This window comes from Cervus elaphus, chromosome 18 (genome assembly GCF_910594005.1).
Source record: "Cervus elaphus chromosome 18, mCerEla1.1, whole genome shotgun sequence".
In the NCBI taxonomy this organism is placed as follows: domain Eukaryota; kingdom Metazoa; phylum Chordata; class Mammalia; order Artiodactyla; family Cervidae; genus Cervus; species Cervus elaphus.
In genome coordinates this window covers 42,257,713-42,279,604 of record NC_057832.1, presented here as the reverse complement: position 1 = coordinate 42,279,604, position 21,892 = coordinate 42,257,713, and the positions used below count along the sequence as shown (strand labels likewise).

Sequence of the window (21,892 nt, the reverse complement as noted above, 5' to 3'; positions counted from 1 at the left end):
TATGGTTTTTCCAGTAGTCATGTATGGATGTGAGAGTTGGACTACAAAGAAAGCTGAGTGCCAAAGAATTGATGCTTTTAAACTGTGGTGTTGGAGAAGACTCTTGAGAGTCCCTTGGACTGCAAGGAGATCCAACCAGTCCATCCTAAAGGAAATCAGTCCTGAATGTTCATTAGAAGGACTGACGTTGAAGCTGAAACTCCAATACTTTGGCTACCTGATGCAAAGAGCTGACTCATCTGAAAAGACCCTGATGCTGGGAAACATTGAAAGCAGGAGGAGAAGGGGTCGACAGAGGATGAGATGGTTGGATGGCATCACCGACTCAATGGACATGATTTTGAGGGAACTCCAGGAGCTGGTGATGGACATGGAGGCCTGGCGTGCTGCAGTCCATGGGATCACAAAGAGTCGGACACGACTGAGTGACTGAACTGAACTGTTGAACAGGAAACCAGCTACTCCAGCAACTCAGCCAATGAGAAACAGTCATCACCCTACACTCTCACTTTTCTCCAACAGACTAATTCAAAATAATACTTCCTAACTTCCTCTTTCTTTCTCTTATAACATTCTTTTCTTTTGTTGAACTTGCCTATGGCTTTTGCTCTAGCTTGCTTGTCCTGAATTGCAGCTCCTCTGGTATTTCTGAATAAACCCATTGTGGTGAAATAACTTGACTGATTTATTTTTAAGGTCAACATTACTTGATGATAAAAAATGGGATCCCAAGAAGACCTCCAACAACTCCCAAGGTGTGTGGGCAACCCACAGAGCCCAGAACTCATTGCTTTCTCACTGACCATGAATTTGAGGAAAAGAGTCTCCTGGATTTCAAGCCCACACTCCTTGCATTTTGAGTTCAGGCTTTATTTGGGATCTGCTTGACTGCTTTGTTCTTTCTGAGAGTGTTCATATGGCCTTTGGCCCAATTCCCTTGGAACTGGGCTGTTCCCACTGCAACTCTGTCTATTGGAACTCTGTTTATTGGAACCGTGTTAACCTTTAGCCTCATTCCTTTTGGAACTAAACTGTTCCCACTGGAAGTCTGTCATATCTATCAGATGTGTGTGCTGTGCTGATCTTTAGCCTAGTTTCTTTTGGCACTGGGCTGATCCTATTGGAACTGTACGTTTGGGAATTTTTCTTGTTGCTTTAGAGGAAAAAATCCCAAAGAAATGAGATCCCAGTGATCAGAATGCTTTGAGGGTGCCCCCAGCCAATTTTATGTTTAAAAACTTGGATCTCCAAAAAAAAAAAAAAACTTGGATCTCTCATTAAAAAGGATGAAATAATGCCATTTGCAGCGACATGGATGACCTAGAGATTGTCATACTGAGTGAAGTGAGACAGAGGAGAAATACCTTATGATAGCCCTGTGGAATCTAAAAAGAAATGATACAAATGAACTTACTTACAAAACAGAAAGAGACTCACAGATTTAGAGAACAATCTTACGGTTGCTGTGGGAAGGACAGGGGAAGGGATAGTTAGGTAGCTTGGGATGGACGTATACACACTGCTATAATTAAAATAGATAATCAATAAGGACCTACTATACAGCACAAGGAACTCTGCTCAATGTTATCTGGCAGCCTGGATGGGAGAAGGATTCTGGGGAGAATGGGTACATGTACATGTATGACTGAATCTCTTCACTGTTTACTTGAAACTATCATAACATCATTAATCGGCTATAACCCAATACAAAATAAAAAGTATGAAAAAAAAAAACCTTTCCTCATGTGTATTTCTAACTCAATTTCTAACAGTCAATAGACTGACTTAACCAAAAGTAACTTAGAACACTAATGGCCACTATGGGGAACTTCCAAACTCCTCATACTTTTCTTCAAACTGAATTGGACAGCTGTGGGCTCTAAAGCTGTCAAAACCTAATGGGACACATATTTTCAATGATATTTTGAGGCTTCCAAGCATTATCAGGAGTCTAAAATTGCTTCTCTGCAAATACAATTTCTAAATTAACTGAGGCAACAAACGACTCAATAAAGACAAAACGGCTTCTCCTCCCCTTCCCTCATTTTTTTTTCCCTTCCCTCATTTTTTGAAGGCAGCCCCCTTGTGCCAGCCCCCACCTCTGGTGCCATCCTCCTCCCCTGCTGCACCCTCAGTTTCCCCAGTCTCATTCTTTCACCAAACTTCCCCTTTTCCCTGAGCCTCTCCTCACTTTCCCCTTCTCTGAGGCTATCAGAACCTTTCCCTTTAAAGGTTTCTCTTCTGAGGATCCAAATAAACCCCAAATGTCTTCTGGTCCCTGGACTATAAGGTCAAATTGACAGCCCTTAAGTAACTGAGGACCCCCATAGGTTTGCTGAAGTATTTAACATTGTTGTTCAAACTAACCAACCTGCTGTCTCAGATTTGGGTCAGTTAGTCCACTAGCTTGTTGCTGATAGTCAAGCCAAACAGTGAACCAGTTTTGCTGGATGGCAACATCCTGAACAGATGTAGAAAAACAAACTCTTAACTTTTAGCAAAAGGCTAGAACACTGGCTGAAAACTTTCACTGGGCAATTACAGTAGCTCTACCTAAGCCTGATCAAAATAAAACGAAGGCTTGCCTATAGAAATCTGAGGAACCCCTTCATTACAATTATAATAGACTTCAGATCGTTTTCAAATGAAATTTGGGTCTTCCTTCAGATGCTGAATCCACTCAGACAGGCTTTAACTCTATGTTTATTAATGGGCTGAACTAGGGTCTTTTTCTGCTGGTTAAAACACCCAGGGTTTGAGTGGGAGGCCATGTCTACTTCAGAACTTAGTTAATTTAGCAAATCAGCTCATTTGAACTCTAGCTGACTCACCTAAATGAGAGACCACTAGAATTCTTAATTTTCAACTCCAGCAAATGAAAGCCCTGAAACAAAACTGAAAACCTCCTAGTGGGGCTTTCCTGGTAGTCCAGTGGTTAGGACTCCTTGTTTGCCCTGCAAGGGGCGTGGGTTCGATCCCTGGTCAGGGAACTGACAGCCCATATGTTGTGTGTCCAGAAGAAAAAAAAAAAAAAAGGCTATCAAAAACCTCCTCTTACTGCTGTTTCTATAAGAACCAACATATTGAACAAAAGGTTGTTACAAATTCAAGTGCTCCAGGAGTTTTCAGCCCTCTAGCCAGTCTAATTCCCAAGACCTCCTGATCACAATGATGGGGTCTCCAAGGAGCTATAGGAGCTCTTCCCAATCCTCCCTCTTAATCAGCTTAGAGACACCACTCTCCAGATTGGGAATGTATCTCTCTGTCCTAACTGACCCAGAGCTACCCTCTCAGTGCTCAACCAACTGCTATAAAGCAGGCCCTGCCTCAGAGCATTAAGACAGTTCAAAGAGTGAGGATCCTTAGTAAACCTCCCCAGGCTCCCAATCTCTAAACCTGGTCCCTTTTGTTGAGGCCTTCTGAGAATACACACCTTTTTTCTCCTTAGTTCCTCTGCTCCTATTCATTTACTAGGCTGAGGCTTCTTAGAAAAGTATCATGCTGGAATTTCCGTCTCCTAAAAGGCAAAAACAATGCTAGAATTTGACAGTAGTAATAGCCAACCAAGTGAACTAAATGACATTTCACCATCTTTTATTTGCTTTTATTTTTGTTGGCACTATAGCTGAATATGGGGATACACTGGTCACTTATCCCTATTGGATCAGCTACCATCCTCCTTATGGGAAAAATCTTCAAAGGATGTTTGTAGAATCCACAGTGCACCTCCTGTCAAGATTTGAATAGATCCCTCAAAGCCTCTCTCCAGAATTAACACCCTATTAATAAAGGGGTCCTTCAAGGCATCAAGCCATAATAGAGGATTACAAGTCTCAGAGCCTCATTATCCTCTACTTTAGTCCCCGTGCATGTGTGCGTGTGTGTCTGTGTGTGTGCGCGTGCGTGCGTGCGTGTGCGTGTATGCATGTGTGCGCACGTGCGTGCTCAGTTGCTTCAACTGTGCCCATCTCTTTGCTGCCCTATGGACTGTGGCCTGCCAGACTCCTCTGTCCATGGGATTCTCTAGGCAAGAATACTGGAATGGGTTGTCATGCCCTCCTCCAGGGGATCTTCCCAATCCAGGGATCGAACCTATGTCTCCTGCACTACAGGCGGCTTCTTTACCGCTGAGCCACGGGGTAAGCCCTCTAGTCCCGGTAATACCCATTTTACCTGTAGTAAAACTCAATGGCCCCAATGAACATTCAACCAGAACTTACAAGCAATAAACAACTCTCTCATCTCTTGACACCCTGTTGTTCCCAGCCTCCACACACTGCTGACATCCAGTCCCACTGAAAGCACATTTTCACTGTAATTAATTTATGGAGTACATTCTTTAGTATTCCAGTTGATAAGTTTATACAACACCCTTTTGCACTCACCTGGAAAAAAAGGTAATAAATTTGGACAGTAATGCCCATGCATTTCACGGGAACTTTGCCTTACTCTTCACAAATCATGAAGGTTGATTTGGATGGTGTAAAGTTTTGCAGGTTCTACTTTGTTATAATACATGGGTAGTTTGCTTCTCTGCTCCCTTTCTCAAGCTTTTTCCCAGGAAGACAACATTCATGTGTTAAAACTGTTGGCCTTGAAGGGACATAAAGTCTCCAATTAAAAACTGCAGTTTGCTCAAACTCAGGCTTGATATTCAGGCACTTCTCAGTCTTTTGAGCTAGTCACAGCACATCCAATGCACCTGGCCCCTGCCTCTTTTGATCAACAGCTGATAAAAAGGAGATACATTTCATTATCATAAAGGCCTAATTGCTTGTGTTAAATATAAGCATGCTTTGGTAGAGCAATCCTTTCACAGCATGCTCCCAGGAGGCAAAGACCCTAAGCATCACACTTTGCAGCCTGCCTGTTGGAAAAGACACCTCAAGAAAGGTCCCCTTCAGCCTCGCTTGAAAGCCTCTATTGGGTACTGCTAACCATTCCTTGTGCCATCAAACTCTACAAAACAGACTCTTGGATTCAAAAAGCAATTCTGCTGCTATTCCAAAATAACCCCATTTTTTGCTGCTGAAATATTACTACTTTACTTTTAAGGTTAACAGTGTTTAACTAACTTCACTACAATTGAGATCTTATTTGTATACTGTGTGTGTCCATAGTCCCTTACATGTTAATATTTTTAGATAAACTTCACATGATAGAAAGGGATTCTCTTATAGGGGAAAGCTTTGTGAATAACTTTTTTTCCTTATAATAACTGCATAAATGAAGATGTAGCTGATCTACATGAATTAGGTGTTGCCGTGATATGGGAAATTGGGCTTCCTAGGTGGCTCAGTGGTAAAGAATCTGCCCACCAATGTGAGAGATACAGGAGACACAGGTTTGATACCTGGGTCAGGAAGATCCCCTGGAGGAGGAAATGGCAACTGACTCCAGTATTCTTGCCTGGAAAATCCCATGGACAGAGGAGCCTGGTGGGCTACAGTCCCTGGGGTCACAAAGAGTCAGACACAACTGAGCACACATGCACATGATGTGGGGAAGAACCAAGGACTTTGAAAGTTCAGTTTACTAACTAGATTAGGTTGCTTTCTTAGAAGCCTGTGATATAAAAAAGTCAATATTTATGTACCAAATGAAACACTACTTGACATCTGTAACTATATTGCAAAGTGTTACAACATTGGAAAGGCAAGAGATCCAGAATAGCCAAAATGATCTTGAAAAAGAAAAAAGAAGCTGGAGGACTCAGATATCAATTTCAAAACTAAAGAACTGTGGTACTCAAGACAGTGTGGTACCAGCATAGGACAGACATGCAGGTGAATCAAAGAGAATTGAGAGTGAGAAGTAAAGGGTATCATGTATAGTGCACTGACTTTTGACAGAGGGGCCAAACCAGTCTAGTGGGAAAAGTCTTTTCAACAAGTAGTGGTAATAGGACAAGTGGATTCTACATGCAAAGGAATGAATTTGGACCCCTACTCCCCACCACACAGAAAAAGTAATTTAAAGTGAATCACAGGCATAAGTCTAAGAGCAAAAACTACATAACTCTTAGAAGAAACACAGGAGTAAGTCTTTATGATCTCAGATTAGGCAATGATTTCTTAGCTACAACAGCAAAATCACAAGATTGATTGCCAGAACATCATTAAAATTAAAACTGTTTGTGCTTTAAAGAACACAATCAAGAAAATGAAGACCATCCACAGATAGGAAAATATTTGCAAATCATGTATCTGCTAAGGGATTTGTATCTGGAATATATAAATAACTCTTACAACTCAACAACACAAAGGCATTTATCCAAAGAAGAGACACAAATGACCAATAAGCACAGGAAAAGATGCTCAACACGTAGTCTTCACAGAAATGCAAATTAAGACCACAGTGAGCTAATATATCACATCTATTTGGATGCTATAGTCAAAGAGATGGACAATAACAAGTGTCATATTGTTATTGTTATTACGGCAGAGAGAGATTGGAACCCCTATACTTTGCTGGTGGGAATATAAAATCATGCACCCACTTTGGGAAGCAGTTTGGTAGTTTTATCAAACCAGTCAAACCTAAAGGAAATCAATCCTGAATATTTATTGGAAGGACTGATGCTGAAGCTGAAACTTCAATACTTTGGCCACCTGATGTGAAGAGCCAACTCAATGGAAAAGACCTTGATGCTGGCAAAGATTGAAGGCAAAAGGAGAAGGGGACGGCAGAGAATGAGATGGTTAGATAGCATCACTGACTAAATAGACATGAATTTGAGCAAACTCCAGGAGATGTGGACAGAGGAGCCTGGTGTGCTACAGTCCATGGGGTCACAAAGAGTATACAACTTAGCAACTGAACAAGAACACATGTTAAACACAGAGTTACCATAATAGGTAACACAACAATTCTATTCCTAGGTATTTACTGACGATAACTAAAAACATAGGTTCACACAAAGACTTGTACATAAATATTTATAGCAATATTATTTAAAATACTCAAAAGATGGAAACAATCCAAATGTTCATCAACTGATGAATGGATAGACAAAATGTAATATACCCATACAATGTGATATCATTAAGCCACAATAGGGAATGAAGTATTGATATACGCTACAACATGGATAAATCTCAAAAACATGCTAAGTGAAAGAAGCTAGTCATAGAAGACCACATATTGTGTGATCCTATTCATGTAAAAGTGTCCTGAATAGGCAAATCTATATAAATAGAAAGTAGATTATGATTGCAGAGACCTGGGGAGGTGGTGGCGGTCTTTTTGGGGTGCTAAAAATGTTCTAACGTTAGATTATGGCTATTGGATAAACCTGTAAATATAGTAAAAGCCACTGATTTATACACTTTAAATGAAATCTTAGGGAACTGCCTGGCAGTCCAGTGGTTAGGACTCTTTCACTGCATGGGACATAGGTTCAATCCCCAGTCAAGGAAATAAGATCACATAAGTGGCATGGCAAAAGTAAATAGATAAATGGGGGTACTTTATGGTATGTAAATTATATCCTGACAAAGCTGTTAATTTATGTCCTGCTTAGTAATACAGACTTTTTCTGAGATTTAAAGACATCATGGTTATCTTAAATCTTCCTTAGGATTTTGGTGGTAAATTTTTATATACAGTAAATATCACTAAAGACAACTCTAAACCAAAGAATAGTGCTAAGAAAATGCCCTTTGTATGTTTATCTGCTGTTGGTAGAGGAGTTAATTTTTAATCTCAGGTTGATTACTTGGTATCCAGAATGCTTTAATTTGTTGTGAGTTGCTTCCTCAAGTGATCACCTGTCTACTGCCCCCACCCCCTCATTAAAAATAAGAAAAGATCACATAATTATTTCTTTAATATGTTCATTTTATACATTGGAATGAAAGTAGATTAAAGATCTATTCCATAGGTTACAGCTGTTTATACTACAACTCATTACTTATCAGAGTCACAAGTCTTAACAGTTAGCTAGCTGTGCATATCTAAAGTATAAATTCCTGGTGTTTTTATACTTTTTACAGTGAAACTTATCCAGATTTGTCTACAGGAGCTATTTCTGTTTGTGGTATACTGAGAAAGAACTATATAGGATGAAAAATGAAAGGTCTCATGGGACTAAATATGAAATATCTTTTATGGCAACTTAAAAACCTTACTCACTACTTGGGCTTTCCTGGTGGCTCAGTAGTAGAGCAGCCATCTGCCAATAAATGCAGATTCGATCCCTGATCTCAGGAGATCCCACATGCTTGCAGCAACTAAGCCTTGGGCGCCACAACTATTGAACTTGTGCTCCAGAGCCTGGGAACAACAATTACTGAAGCCTGTGTGCCCTAGAGCCTGTGTTCTGCAATAAGAGAAGCCACAGCAATGAGAAGCCTTTTCGCCGCAACTAGAGAGCAGCTGCTGCTCTCTGCAACTAGAGAAAAACCCACGCAGCAACGAAGACCCAGCACAGCAAAAACAAAGTTAAATAAAAAACGTTATTATCACTACTTGTAGTAATTACAAGTTTTTCTTCAGAAAAATATTTTGACTCACAATCAATTTTTAACCTTGGGACAACTTCTTGTTAACAATATATGTCATGTCCCTGAACATACGGCTCAAGAGCCATTACCAGCCACCCCACTGCAAGAGACGTAAACGAATTCAAATTTAACCTGAACAGAATTCAGAATCTGCCATGAAAATACATATTGTGTATTTTGAAGAAAAACAAGTCACTTTTAACTATATGCTTTGGGGAATTATTGGTAGACTTGCTTATTCATATATTTTTAAAGATTACCTTTTCTCCCCTGCATACCCAAGTCTCTGTTTCCCTCCTTTGCATTCAGTCCCACGGGTTTTTTTTTCTAAGAATCCAGCAATGTTTACAGAAATATTGTGTTTCCCTTTAAATTAACAAGATTAGGAGGCATTGACGCTAAGTGACCCTAAATTCTATGCCACCCTGAGGTATTAGACATGCAAAAACAGTAAGAGGTACCAAAATTCACTAGGGAAGAGAAAAAAATACTTTGAAGCTTTTTTGACTATTTTTTAAGTTGTGTTTAAGAATAATATCTTGCAAGCTAATTTTAACATCCAGAACATAGCATCTAGATACTATGAAAGAAGTCCTCCCCCCCCCCCGCATCTTTAGAAATCACAACTTTATAACCCCTATCTAAAGCCTTATTTAGCCTCATATGTTTCAGAAATCAAAACATTTATCAGAAAAGTGTGTCTGCCACTATTACGTAACATCATTAGTGCAGAAGATGCACTGCAACCAAACTCATTCATATTTTCACAGAGAACTTAACAAATACTCATTTGTATCCTCAGTTTCCTTCTGGTCAGATTTTACAGAATTAGGAAAAGATTGGGGCCTGGAACGGACATGTTAATTTGAAACCCAGTTATTTATATTTGATAGCCAGTTCACAGTCACTGTAAACTATTGGCCTTTTCTTTCACAAAAATGAAAGTGTATTTAAAACGAAAACTGAAACAGTGTATTTCCAGGAGTAAATGTAAAATAGATCTGCTTGTGAAGCTATGTTCATTGTATTGTGATCGTTCTCTACACTTGCCTAGTTCCCTCTGGTTAAAAACTTCATTTCTTGGTGCGACAGTAGAAGGCATCAGGTCAGCCTGAAGCCTGCAGTGTGAGTCCCTGGCGCTTCAAGGACCTCGGGCAGCAGGAAGAACTGTGGGAGGGTGGGGAAGCTCCGACAGCCCAGTGCTGCAGGATGTCTACGCTGGGCAAACTTCAGCCTCGGAGGATGAAGCCAAAGAGAGACCAAGTGGGGATTTATGTGGTTACTGTTCTCTTGGTAGGACATGGAGGGAACGACAGTATTCCTCCTTCAGGCACTGGTATAAATTCTTACTTGGGAGTTACAAAAAGTGACAAGGAGTTCTTCACTTTGGGAAGAGCGGCTGCTCAGTAGGAGCTGGAGCTAGAAGAGGACAGCGCAGCGAGTCTTGCACAGCTTGCGTGAACATGGGCCATTTGTTCTTATACCGGTTCCAGAGTCAGGCACCTGAGCGGAGCGCGGCCGGCCCTCGGCTCCAGCCACGTCCCGAGTGAGGCGCTGTGGTCCACCGGCTGCAAGCAGTCAACTACTGCCAGGCTGGGTTCGGACTGTGGCCCTTAGCGCCCGCCCGCCAGGCCTGCGGGTCGCCGGCAGCCTAAAAAGCTGCCCGGGACCAGGAAAGCCCGAGAGAGGCGGGGCCAGGTCGCGAGACCGCGCAGGCCCGGCCCGCCCTCCGCGCCTTCAAGGACCGGGCGGGACCCTCACGGCATCCCAACCAATCCCCGTCCCCCGGTGACCGCGGGGCGGGACCCTCGCGGCTTTCCGTCCAATTCTCGCTCCGCTGGGCGTGAGGGGAGCAGGGCCGAGCAGCTGGGGGCTGCGGCGGAGTTGGTGGAGTTGCGCTCCCTCCCTCTCTCCCCCAACATTTTGGGGGTGGGGAGAAGTTAAGGACAGAGTTAAATAGTGTAGAGCCGCAGAGGTGACAGGACTCGGCGGAGGTGACTTCGGGCATCTCGCTGGCCGGGGTCTGAGAGGTACTCCTGAAGTTGGGCCGCTGGGCTGGTCCGTGGTGGTGCTTCGTTAGATTGCTGTCCCCTGGTGGCTTTTAGGGTGTGCGGAGCTGCCTTTGCTTTGGTGGGGGGCGTCTCCGGGCTCTCGTCGCCCCTCCTCCTGTCTCTAGAGCCAGGCTTTGAACTTTCACCCCTGCGATAAATTGCCAGCACCAGGTCCCTGGGCACCGGGAGGTACATTGTTATCGGGGGCTTATCTAACGGAAGGGAGTGCGGTTGTCCTAGTAGTTAACCTAGTTAATCCGTGTGGTAATTTTTATCTCGCTTTCTGGCAGATGGACTTTTTGCATGTGTTTGCTGTGAGTTCCGAAAGGATGAGACTTGGCGCCTCCCAACCCTTCAGTTGTGTGTCTTCCACCCTTTTTCACTCGTTGTTAATTTTTCACTCCTGCAGTTGTTAAGCTGTTTTCGTCCGTCCACAGTTCACCAGCTCAGTTCACATCCCTGTGGGTCCTGAGCAGAATTGTTGCAACAAGCACTTGGCAGTCCTAAACAACTCATCTTGGTTTACTGGTATGTGGTAATCTATGCCTTTTATTTCTGTCCCCTGATTCTGTTTTTTACTCAGTTTCCATCTTCCTGCTCCCAGGTGGCCCACTGTAATTAAGTCCGGCCTCATCACTTTCCTAAAGCATTTATTTATAAGTTCTTTTGGAATTGTTTTATTCAGTCTTTGTGATTGAGAGTTCAAAACAATCCTCCATGAAAGAATCGGATAATTCATATTTTTACTGTGTACCTCTTGCGGAATTAAGACTGTAGTGAGTATGGAGTTGATAGTCGTGGTCTCAGATGCCTAGAGTCTTTAAGTGGCACGGATGTATACAGAGGATAGCTTGTTTTTCAACATAGGTGTATTAGTTTCCTATTGCTACATAACAATTTGTCACAAACCTAATAGTTAAAAAACAAATTTATTAACTGACATCTCTATAGATGCAAAGTTTGGGTAGGTTTAGCTGGGTTCACTGCTTAGTGTCTCACAAAGCTGAAATGAATTTGTTGGTCCAGGCTTTCTGAGGGAGAACCCATCTTCAGATTCATTGAGGTTGTTGGTAGAATTAATTTCCATTAGGACCGAGGTTCTTATTTCCTCACTGGCCATCACCTGGGGCCTCTCTCAGTTCCACAGGAGCATGTGCATTTTCAAAGCCAGACAACACCTTCAACCCTTTTCATGCTTTTAATCTCCCTGACTCATCTTCTGCCACCTCTTGGAGAAAGCTTTCTGCTCCTTAGAGCTCAAGTGATTAGATTGGGCCCACCTGGCTAATCCCTCTCCTTTGAGGTCAATTTTGGAATAACACCATCACAGTCCAAGAAGTGATAATCTCATATTCACAGGTTCTGGGTATTAGAGGGCACAGAATCAAGAGGGCCACTTACAGAAATCCTGCTTAACATGATGTGGTTGTCTCAAAACTAGATTATTTTTATAATTCAGTTTTGAAGGTATTAAGGAAAAAATTAACCCTAACAACGACTCTCATTACTTGAGTATCCTCTCTACAGATAAAGAAATTCAGATAAAGTTATTTGTCCCAGGGCATGTGAGTAGAAAATGATGAGCTGGCATTTGGACCCAGATCTGCATTTCCTTTAGTCCTAAAGCCATGTTTATAGATGGTCACAGTGAAGTGCAGTCAGTCATTTAGATAGGAAAAAGCTGAGGAATTGGGATATTTGTTGTATCTCAGTTTTGGATTATCTCTTTATATTAGTGGTGCAGGCTAAGCTCTTCTTCCTTAACAAAGAAAGCCAAACTACAGCGGTGTAAGTAAAAGGGTTTTTTGGTGGTGGTGGTGGTTTTTGTGTGTTTTTCTCATACATCTAGAGGAAGGAGTCCAGGGCTAGTAGGAAGATGCTAACAGCCTCAATACCTGTCTCCTATAAATGGGTCCAAAGTGCTAGTCCAGTTGGCGCTTTCCTGCTTGGTAGTGAGGAGGAGAGAAAGCAGAGAACACCTGTAGTTCCTTACAGGGGCGTGGTCTGGAGGCAGCATACACATCCAAAGGCCATACCGAGCTCCAAGGGAGAGTAGGAGAGAGACAGCTGTGTGGCCTGCTTCCCAGCTGAGACTCGGGATTCTGTTAAGGAAGGGCGAGAATTATATTGGCTTAAAGCAGTCTCTGCTACACCATTGTGTGTGTGTTTTTTTTTTTTTAATGTTTTATTCTGTAACTTTCTGTGAGTGGAGTATACTTTTTGACTTTGCTATTAGTTTTAACAAGTAGTATTTGAAAGGACAGGAAACTCTTTTTTTTTTTTAGGACAGGAAATTCTTAATATTACTGTTCCTTGATTTCTCAGCTGCTATTTTAATATATAATTTTAAAGACTTCTTTGAGGAATTTCTTTTTCTATTCACATTTTGTGTTACTTTGATTTCTCTAAAAATTAATACATCTGGAAAATGTTCAAGATTGCTTTATGATACTTGATCATTTTGTGTAGGCCTCACACCACTGCACAACTAGGTTACAGCAGTTTATGACTTATGCATTCTGTTGATTTATGCATTCTGGAATATTTTGTAAGTTTATGATTTAATGACTCTTCCACGCCTTTTCATATTTTCCTCTTGAAATTTTTCTCTCAGTCCGCTATCCTTTTCTACACATTTGCATTCAACCTACCCATTTTGACTTACTGTAAGTCCCCTCTCCCACTATCAGGTATGGGAGGAAGATTATGGTCAAACAGATCCGTATTTGAGTTGTTGGTTTGATCTTAGGCAATTTACTAAATCTCTGAGATTTGACTTCTTATGTAAAATGGCAGTGAATGCCATTTTCATAGAATGAAGATGAAGGAGATGACATGTTTCTATCACACTTACTGCAATACTTGGCCAGTATTCAGTGCTCAAAAAAATATAGTAATCTTGAGGATCACTCCTTGACCTCTAGCAATTTGAGTCTCTGTTTTTGTTTTTTGTTTTTTTTAATTGATTTTCTCTCTGACGAATCTGTGAATTCCTAAGGACTAGAACCAAGTCCTAGATATACTGTGATCCCTAAATATTGATGTAGTGGATTGAAACGAGTACCTAAAAGAATATTTACAAGATTTAATTATGAGGGCTTTTTTCTACAGTGTTCCTATTGTGACTGCATCATGGAAAATCAACTGGCTAAATCCACTGAAGAAAGGACATTTCAGTACCAAGATTCCCTTCCATCACTGCCTGTTCCTTCACTTGAAGAATCATTAAAAAAATACCTTGAATCAGGTATGTTTGTGATCTTTTAATGTATGTTAATATTGCTAGCAGCTTAACTGTGAAATTGTCAGAAGTTGATGAGGGTCTAATTGTTTTGTCCTCTAGGCTCATGATAATTAAAAGTATCCTTAAAATGTCCAAAACATTTCTGTCTTTCTCTCATGTTAATTTTTCTATAGTTTAAAAAGCCAGGTAGTACTATTAGGTTTTTATGCTACTCATGCTTGATTGTGTGGCTGAGTATAGAATTCTGGGTTGGAAATGACTTTTCTTAAGTTTTGAAGGGACTGTTTCTCTTGAGAAACCTGATGCTGTTCTGGTGTTTGACCTTTTATATGTGACCTGTTGTTTTTCACTCCCTAGATGTGTTTGGAAACACATTTCTTTATCTCTGTTATTCTGAATATCCCAGTGATGTATCATGATGTATAGGTATTTTCATTATTTCTCTGAACATTCAGTGGGTCCCTTCTGTTTAAAAGTTATGTTCTTCAAAAAAAAAAAAAGTTCTTCAGTTCTAGGAAATTATTCTTTTTTTTTAATTAGAGGAAAATTTCTAGCAATCCCACTCCTGGGCATACACACTGAGGAAACCAGAGCTGAGACACATGTACCCCAATGTTCATCGCAGCACTGTTTATAATAGCCAGGACATGGAAGCAACCTAGATGCCCATCAGCAGACGAATGGATAAGAAAGCTGTGGTACATATACACAAGGGAATATTACTCAGCCATTAAAAACAATTCATTTGAATCAGTTCTAATGAGATGGATGAAACTGGAGCCCATTATACAGAGTGAAGTAAGCCAGAAAGATAAACACCAGTACAGTATACGAACACATATATATGGAATTTAGAAAGATGATAATGATAACCCTATATGCAAGACAGAAAAAGAGACACAGATGTATAGAACAGACTTTTGGACTCTATGGGAGAAGGCGAGGGTGGGATGATCTGAGAGAACAGCATCGAAACATGTATATTATCAAGTGTGAAACAGATCGCCAGTCCAGGTTGGATGCATGAGACAAGTGCTCGGGGCTGGTGCACTGGGATGACCCAGAGGGATGGGGTGGGGAGGGAGGTGGGAGGGGGGTTCAGGATGGGGAACACATGTAAATCCATGGCTGATTCATGTCAATGTATGGCAAAAACCACTACAATATTATAAAGTAATTAGCCTCCAACTAATAAAAATAATTGGGGGAAAAAAATAAATAAATTCTAAAAAAAAAAAGAAAATTGCTTTATAATGTTGTATTGGTTTCTGCCATACAACAAAGCAAATCAGTCATAATTATATGTATATCCCATCCTTCTTGAGCGTCCCTCCCCCGCACCATTCCACCCCAGAAATTTTTAAAGTATCACTTGTTTTGTAGTTTTCTCCTCTCTTTTTTTCACTCTTTCTGAGAGAAGCTCCTATTACTTGGATCTGGTTCTTCTGGGCAAAGTTTTTAATTGAAAAGTTGTTTTCCTTTCATTTTATTAGTGAAAGTGAGCGTGTTAGTCACTCAGTCATGTCCGACTCTTTGCAACTCCATTGCCTGCAGCCCACCAGGCTTCTCTATCCATGGAGTTCTCCAGGCAAGAATACTGGAGTGGGTTGCCATTCCCTTCTCCAGCAGATCTTCCTGACCCAGGGATTAAACCCAGTTCTCCTGCATTGCAGGCCGATTCTTTACCTTCTGAGCCACTTGTCCCTTTTTGGTCCATTTAATATTTGGCATCATCAGTCCTTTTTTGGTCTGACTCCTACATGAAAGGCTTTCCTCTAATATGTGGCAATTCTTTGTCATTCACATTTGAGTCAGATCCTGAGAAGCTTATGGGGAGCTCTGAGTGTGTGGGTAGACCTTGGTGACCTGTGGGCCTCATAATGAACCATAAAGGGTAATAGGGCAGAGATCTAGAAGTTCTATTGGGACATATCCAAATGCCCAAACTCCTTTCTCTTGGACTGATATTTTCCCCAAAGAAGAATTCTCTCATCTTTTGTTAAGAAGGCAGAAGCCTGATGGCTAGTATTTGGAGAGCTGAGTGGAGGAAGAGGCAGGAGGGATCATTGTTCTAGTGTGCACTTTCATTGTTAACCCTCTTTTTAAAATGTGAGCTGGAATTCATGTATTCTGCTAGTTTGGTACAACTTCTCCTAAGGGTAAACCTTCATATTTCTAACGCTATTGGGAGGGAGGAAGTTGTCTGGCTTTCTGGAGTGTAGGACATTCACAAGGACGAGTGTGGATGGGGTGGTTGTCAGCTGCTTTTACAGGCATTGAAGCAGTCATACTGTTTTCAGCCTCATATTGTCCCTTATCTTTAGAAGTTTGTATGTCTTGAATTTTTGAACCTTCCTAGAGTTCCACTGCAGGACTTGGTTTGCTTGGGTTTGCACCAAACCCTCCTTACCCTCCCATTTCCTTCTACTCCTAGGCTATGGATACTTTGTCCATTCTGTGGTCAGTCACCATTTCCCCACCTGTTTTCTAATTTGTAAAATGTTAACCTCTCTGCTGTCCTCTCTTCTTTCATGTTCTCTGTCCTTATACTTTTTTTAGTAATTCTCATTTTAGTGAGTTACTAGAAGTGAAGATACATTTATCAACTTAGTTCCCTTTGTTTAACTGGAAGACCTCTGATTTTTTAAATTTTTTTTCTCACTGACTTTCATCTGGGAATTCTAGTTTCTTTTTTAAAAAAACTTTCTGATTATTCACTTGTGCTGTCTGAATGCAGCTATTTAAATTAACATTAAGATTTTGAGGAGGCAAAAATAAATCAAAAGGAAGGTATTAATGCCCCTTGATTTCTAATTAAGGGATTTCTACTTTCATCTATAGCTTAATTTTCAGAACACTTGGTTTTCATGGACTAGGCACCCTGTATTCTGTGTATGTGTTCTTGAAGAAAATCGTTATTGGCTGCAAGTGATCCTAAACTGCTCTGGGAAGGCTTTACACTTAAATCTACATATATGCTGCGTTTACATTCATAATGTGTAAGGCTCTGCTTGAACATTAATGGAAAGAAGCTTTTAATTTCTCACAGTAATGGCTAAACAGGATTTACTTTCCTATTGGACGAACAACTAGGTGATAGTCCTGTGCGTCATTTTAACTATCATTGTCTAGAATGATTTTAAAATAATTTTGGGAGAAACAGTTATCAGACTGCATAGTATCCACTGTTTTATTTTTTGAAGTATTTTGCATTATTGCTTTTCAGCCATTTTCATGTTATAAACTCTAATTTAGTGGACTGCTCTAATATATATATAAGTGTTTTCTATAACTAAGTCAAGATTTATATAAGTAATAATAGAGGTGAGTTTGTGGTACTTGACATCTAAATACTTTAATGCGTATTTCTTCCTTTTACAGTAAAGCCATTTGCAAATGAGGAAGAATATAAGAATACTGAAGCAATTGTCCGGAAATTTCAAAATGGTATTGGAGAAAAATTGCAGCAGAAATTACTTCAAAGAGCAAAAGGAAAAAGAAACTGGGTATTTATGTTATTGTATTTATTAGAATATTGATACTTAATGAAAAGTAAACGTGTATCTAGCTTTCATTTTTAAATTATTACTGTAGAATATACTGTAGAATACTATTACTGTAGAATTATACTGTAGAATCCTTACAGCTACTGTTGGCTTTATCATCCAAAAGAATGAATGAATTGTTTAACTCTGGGGAGTTTCAAGTATTGTGTGTGGGTTCCTCTTATTATGTGGGGGAACTTGGTAAAATGCAAAATTCCTGGGACCAGTGATTCTGATTCAGTATCTCTGGAAAGGGGGCCCAGATATCCTTATTTAACTACCCTATGCAGTTCTGATGCAGGTTATCTTTAGACCATGTTTGAGAAAAACGTTTTGTCCAGATAATCATAGCCTAAAAATAAAGCCCAAAATACTAAAATAGATATCACATTGATGGTGTGCAAATATTTATACAGTGCATAGGAGAAAAGGGCCATTAGAAAACTGGAGTGAAGAATGGTTATGAGCATTCTGTGTTTCAGTTGGAGAGATTGAGGAAACATTGGTATACAGATCTCAGTAATTTTTCACAAGGAATCTTCTTTGATTTTTCATCTTTAACAACTGTACTTCCGTAGGATGAGTTTTCATCATTTTAAGATACAGCCTTAGTCTAGAAATAATGTTTGTAACTATCATTTAGTTTTAGAAGTAAAAGGCAAACTGATCTTTTTATTGTTCTTTAGATACCTATGATGTAGTAATACAAGTTTATATGTCTAGATTCCTTTTTTTCTCAGTTTTGAGCCTTCAGTGACTTTAAATTAGGGTAAAGGTTAAAGAAGTCATTGTTCTGCCTGTATCCTCTTCACTTGCATTTTTCCAAACGACTGACTATAGTTTGTAACATCAAATTCTTCAAAAAGAGCTCCAGGTAATTTGATGAGATCCACTTACTTACACATGAAATTCAATTGCAGTTGTGAACAGGTACTCTGGGAAAACACACCTAGGGTGCTTTGTTGGATATTGATGATTTTAATATGCTCTGTCTGAAGGTGTTTCTTTCAGTGCTTTCCTGTTTCATGTTTTTGATAATGTAGTTATACTTGAACAGTACTTAATTCAGATCCCATAATTCCAAAAGAAAGAAATGATCACAATAGCATTTTTACTATTTGTAATGATTTAAAATGAAATGTTTTTAAGTGTTGAAGAGTAATTAAAGAAAAAAGAACAAATAGAGCTTTTTTTTTCCTTCTCAGCAGTTACACCTTCAGGTATTGATACTATCAATAGCATTAGGCTGATGTTCTTAATTTCTTTTAGCTAGAAGAATGGTGGCTGAATGTTGCCTACCTGGATGTCCGTATACCATCACAACTGACTGTCAACTTTGGGGGTCCCACAAGCCAGATTGAACACTACTGGCCTCCAAAGGAAGGCACACAATTGGAAAGAGGAAGTATAAGTCTTTGGCATAACTTGAACTACTGGCAGCTATTAAGAAAGTAAGGATAGTTATGTCAATTCAGTTACATATTTACCCAAAGTCTCTGGTGGCGAAATCTTGAGAAGCTTAATTTACTTATTTGGGGATGAATACTATAGGTGTGACTATTTGGTTTAAAAGTTCTATAATGATTTCTTGGTCAATATACTTTTGTTTGTTTGTTTGTTTTTAATAGAGAAAAGTTAGCTGTTGAAAAAATTGGAAATATTCCTCTAGATATGAATCAATTCCGAATGCTATTTTCCACCTGCAAGATTCCAGGAATTACTAGAGATTCAATTATTAATTATTTTAGGACTGGTAAGTAGAAAACTTTTGTACTTTTTCTGGTAAAAGCATTGGGATTTGGATAGTTGTTTTTTTTTTTTAAGATGTATTTATTTAATTTATGGCTGTCTGGGTCTCTGTTGCTGGACTCGGCTTTCTCTGGTTGTGGCGAGTGGGGGCTTCAGTAGTTGCAGCACCCGGGCATAGTTGTTCCTCAGCATGTGGGATCTTCCCGGACCAGGGATTGAACCCTTGTCCCCTACTTTGGCAGATGGATTCTTTACTACTAAGTCACCATGGCAGCCCCAGGATTTGGGTGGTTTTGCTGCAGTTTTTCTGTGACGCTGTGGAATGTACTCTTTTTTTTTTTGACTGTGCCGTGTGCCTTACAGGATCGAAGTTCCCTGACGAGGAACAGAACCAAGGCCCAGAGCAGTGCAAGTGTCAGGTCCGACCACTGAGCTGCCAGGGAGTTCCCGTGCTGTTATGGAACATACTATTTTGAAGAATATTTCTTACTGGATTTTGACTAGTTTTATTGGATTTTGATTTGGACTAGTCATAGAAAGACTAGGCTTTCTATGAACTTTATCGTTCAGCCATAGTGATTTAACTGGAAGTAATTTATGGAAATGGATTTTTTTTGAAAGTGTGTCTTACATAGTTCAATACAAATCCTAGTGCTTACATTGCATCATTTGATAGTTTGAAATGGTCGTTTTGGAAAATGGGAAAAGCACACATTCTGTACAAACATAGGGTACCTAAACAGTGTTGAAATGTGTGTTTATGAGTTTAAAGTTAGACTGTATGGTATATTGTATTTTTTCTTAAGCAGCCGCAGTGGAAGAGGGAGTGAAGGATTTTTGCAAGGGAGAAATTATAATGTTGGGTATGGAATCTACTCTGGTTAAGGAGAAAATCGAAGAAATTATGTGTTGATGGGGATAACAGCGTGCTAACCACTGCAGCTAAGATGCTAGTCTCAGTAAGGAAGTAATACTTAGGCCTGGTTTGAAGTTTCTGCTGTTTTTTGTTTTTTGTGTGCATGCTAAGTTGCTTCAGTCATGTCTGACTCTCTGTGATCCCATGGACTGTAGCCTGCCAAGCTCCTCTGTCCATGGGATTCTCCAGGCAAGAACACTGGAGTGGGTTGCCATTTCCTTCTCCAGCGCGTGAAAGTGAAGTCGCTCAGTCGTGTCTGACTCTTAGCGGCCTCATGGACTGCAGCCTACCAGGCTCCTCTCCTACAGCCTCCAGAAGGAACCCAGACTCGGGGACAACCCTCATTTTAGCCCAGAGAGACACATTTCAAACTTGTAGTCCCCAGAGCTCTAAGACAATAAAATTTTCTTGTTAGTGGTGATTTACCACTAAGTTAGTGGTAATATTGAATGTATTACTACATTTATATTAATAATTTATTACAGCAGTCGTAGAAACATATTCATTCAAATGTTAGCCCATTTTGCAGCCCCCTTGCAGTGCTATATTACATGTTCATATACTTTGTCTTCTCTTTATAAAGATGGATTCCTGATTCCTAAGGATAGCCCTTCTGCATGATGTCCTGGGCTCCGCCACCTCTTGTTTAATCATGGGCCTTGCTTTTGCATTATCCTTCCCTCTGTGCTGCCTTAACAATTTTCCCTCTTTACTGGGTTGGACAGGTTTGTAATATGTCCCATCTTAAAAGGAAAAAATTGACCTCTTGCTTTCTTTCAGTGTCACACCCTAGTCAAAGCCACCATCATCTCTCTGGTTGTTCTCACCTGGACTACTTCAGTTACCTCCTAACTGATCCTGTTATGTATTCTCTTCACGCTTATAATCCCTTCTTCATATGGCAGCTGGAATACCCTTTGTAAAGTATTAATTAGATGACATTATTACTGTCCTGCTTAAAACCTTCCCTTGGCGGCTTTTCCATCATTTTTTAAATTGCAAGCCCTTTCTAAGGCCTGTAGGATGTGGCCCCAGTTTTTTCTGCCATTTTACTCATTTCTCTCTGCTGCAGCTGCACTGACCTTTTTCTCCCTTTAAGCAGACCAGCTCATTTTGCCCTAATCCTTTGCACTTCCTGATTCCTTTGCCTGAAGCTCTCTTCCTGCACATATTTCTGTGTTAGCTCTTTTACTTTACTTTGGTCTCTTATCAAATACCACCTCTGATGCTCATCCTTAGGTAGCACCCTCTGTCCTCCTCTCCCCAAATATTAACTTGGCCTCAGGTTTATTTCCTTTTTACAGCCCCAAATTTTAAGTAGTAGAGGACAATAAAAGGTAGTGACGGTAAATGTAAAAGGATATGGAGGTTTGTGAAGGGGAAGAAATGATTTGGAAATAGCCATGAGGGACACAGAAAACACATACCCCAGCTCTGAGGAAAGAGGATGTAAGAGGAAAAATAATAGTGCTTTCAGGAAATAGTTCTTCCTCATAGCTAATGAGTAGATATCATGAGAAAACATGTGTAAAGCATTTAGCACATTTCCTTGTACATATCAACCAATCAGTTTGCTTCCAATGGCATTATATGTCTCTCCTAACTTCCTTCCTTTTTTGGGAGGGAAGAGGCAGAGATGGTATAGGAAGAGCCTTGTCAGAGCCTAGTACTCAAAAAATGGGACTAAGTCAGAATAGTCTGTTATTTACAAATCTCAAAAACAAATAGTTCCTTAGTAATTAAGGTGTGCCAAATGAGTCAAACAATCGTCAGTGACTTACCAGGTGTTATCAGAGCCTTCGGTAACACTACAAATTGGGCAGAATTCTTTCTCCTTGCCACTCAAGCGAAAAGTACCCTTATTGTACTGAAAAATACTTTGC

The 21,892-nt window shown here is 40.2% G+C and overlaps 1 protein-coding gene across 2 annotated transcripts in view; it reads left to right on the top strand.

The window, feature by feature from the left end:
- The first annotated feature begins 10,331 nt into the window (after positions 1-10,331).
- CROT (carnitine O-octanoyltransferase) overlaps positions 10,332-21,892 on the top strand; it is a 49,548-nt gene continuing 37,987 nt past the window's right edge. Inside the window, exons 1-6 of one of the 2 annotated variants that reach the window (XM_043872659.1) lie at positions 10,332-10,534; positions 10,993-11,083; positions 13,667-13,802; positions 17,181-17,305; positions 18,614-18,795; positions 18,973-19,097. In XM_043872659.1, the coding sequence (XP_043728594.1) occupies positions 13,688-13,802; positions 17,181-17,305; positions 18,614-18,795; positions 18,973-19,097 (547 nt within the window). In that variant the 5' untranslated portion in view covers positions 10,332-10,534; positions 10,993-11,083; positions 13,667-13,687. Of the gene's footprint in view, positions 10,535-10,964; positions 11,084-13,666; positions 13,803-17,180; positions 17,306-18,613; positions 18,796-18,972; positions 19,098-21,892 lie in introns of both variants that reach the window. The other variant, XM_043872660.1, reaches the window with a different exon arrangement.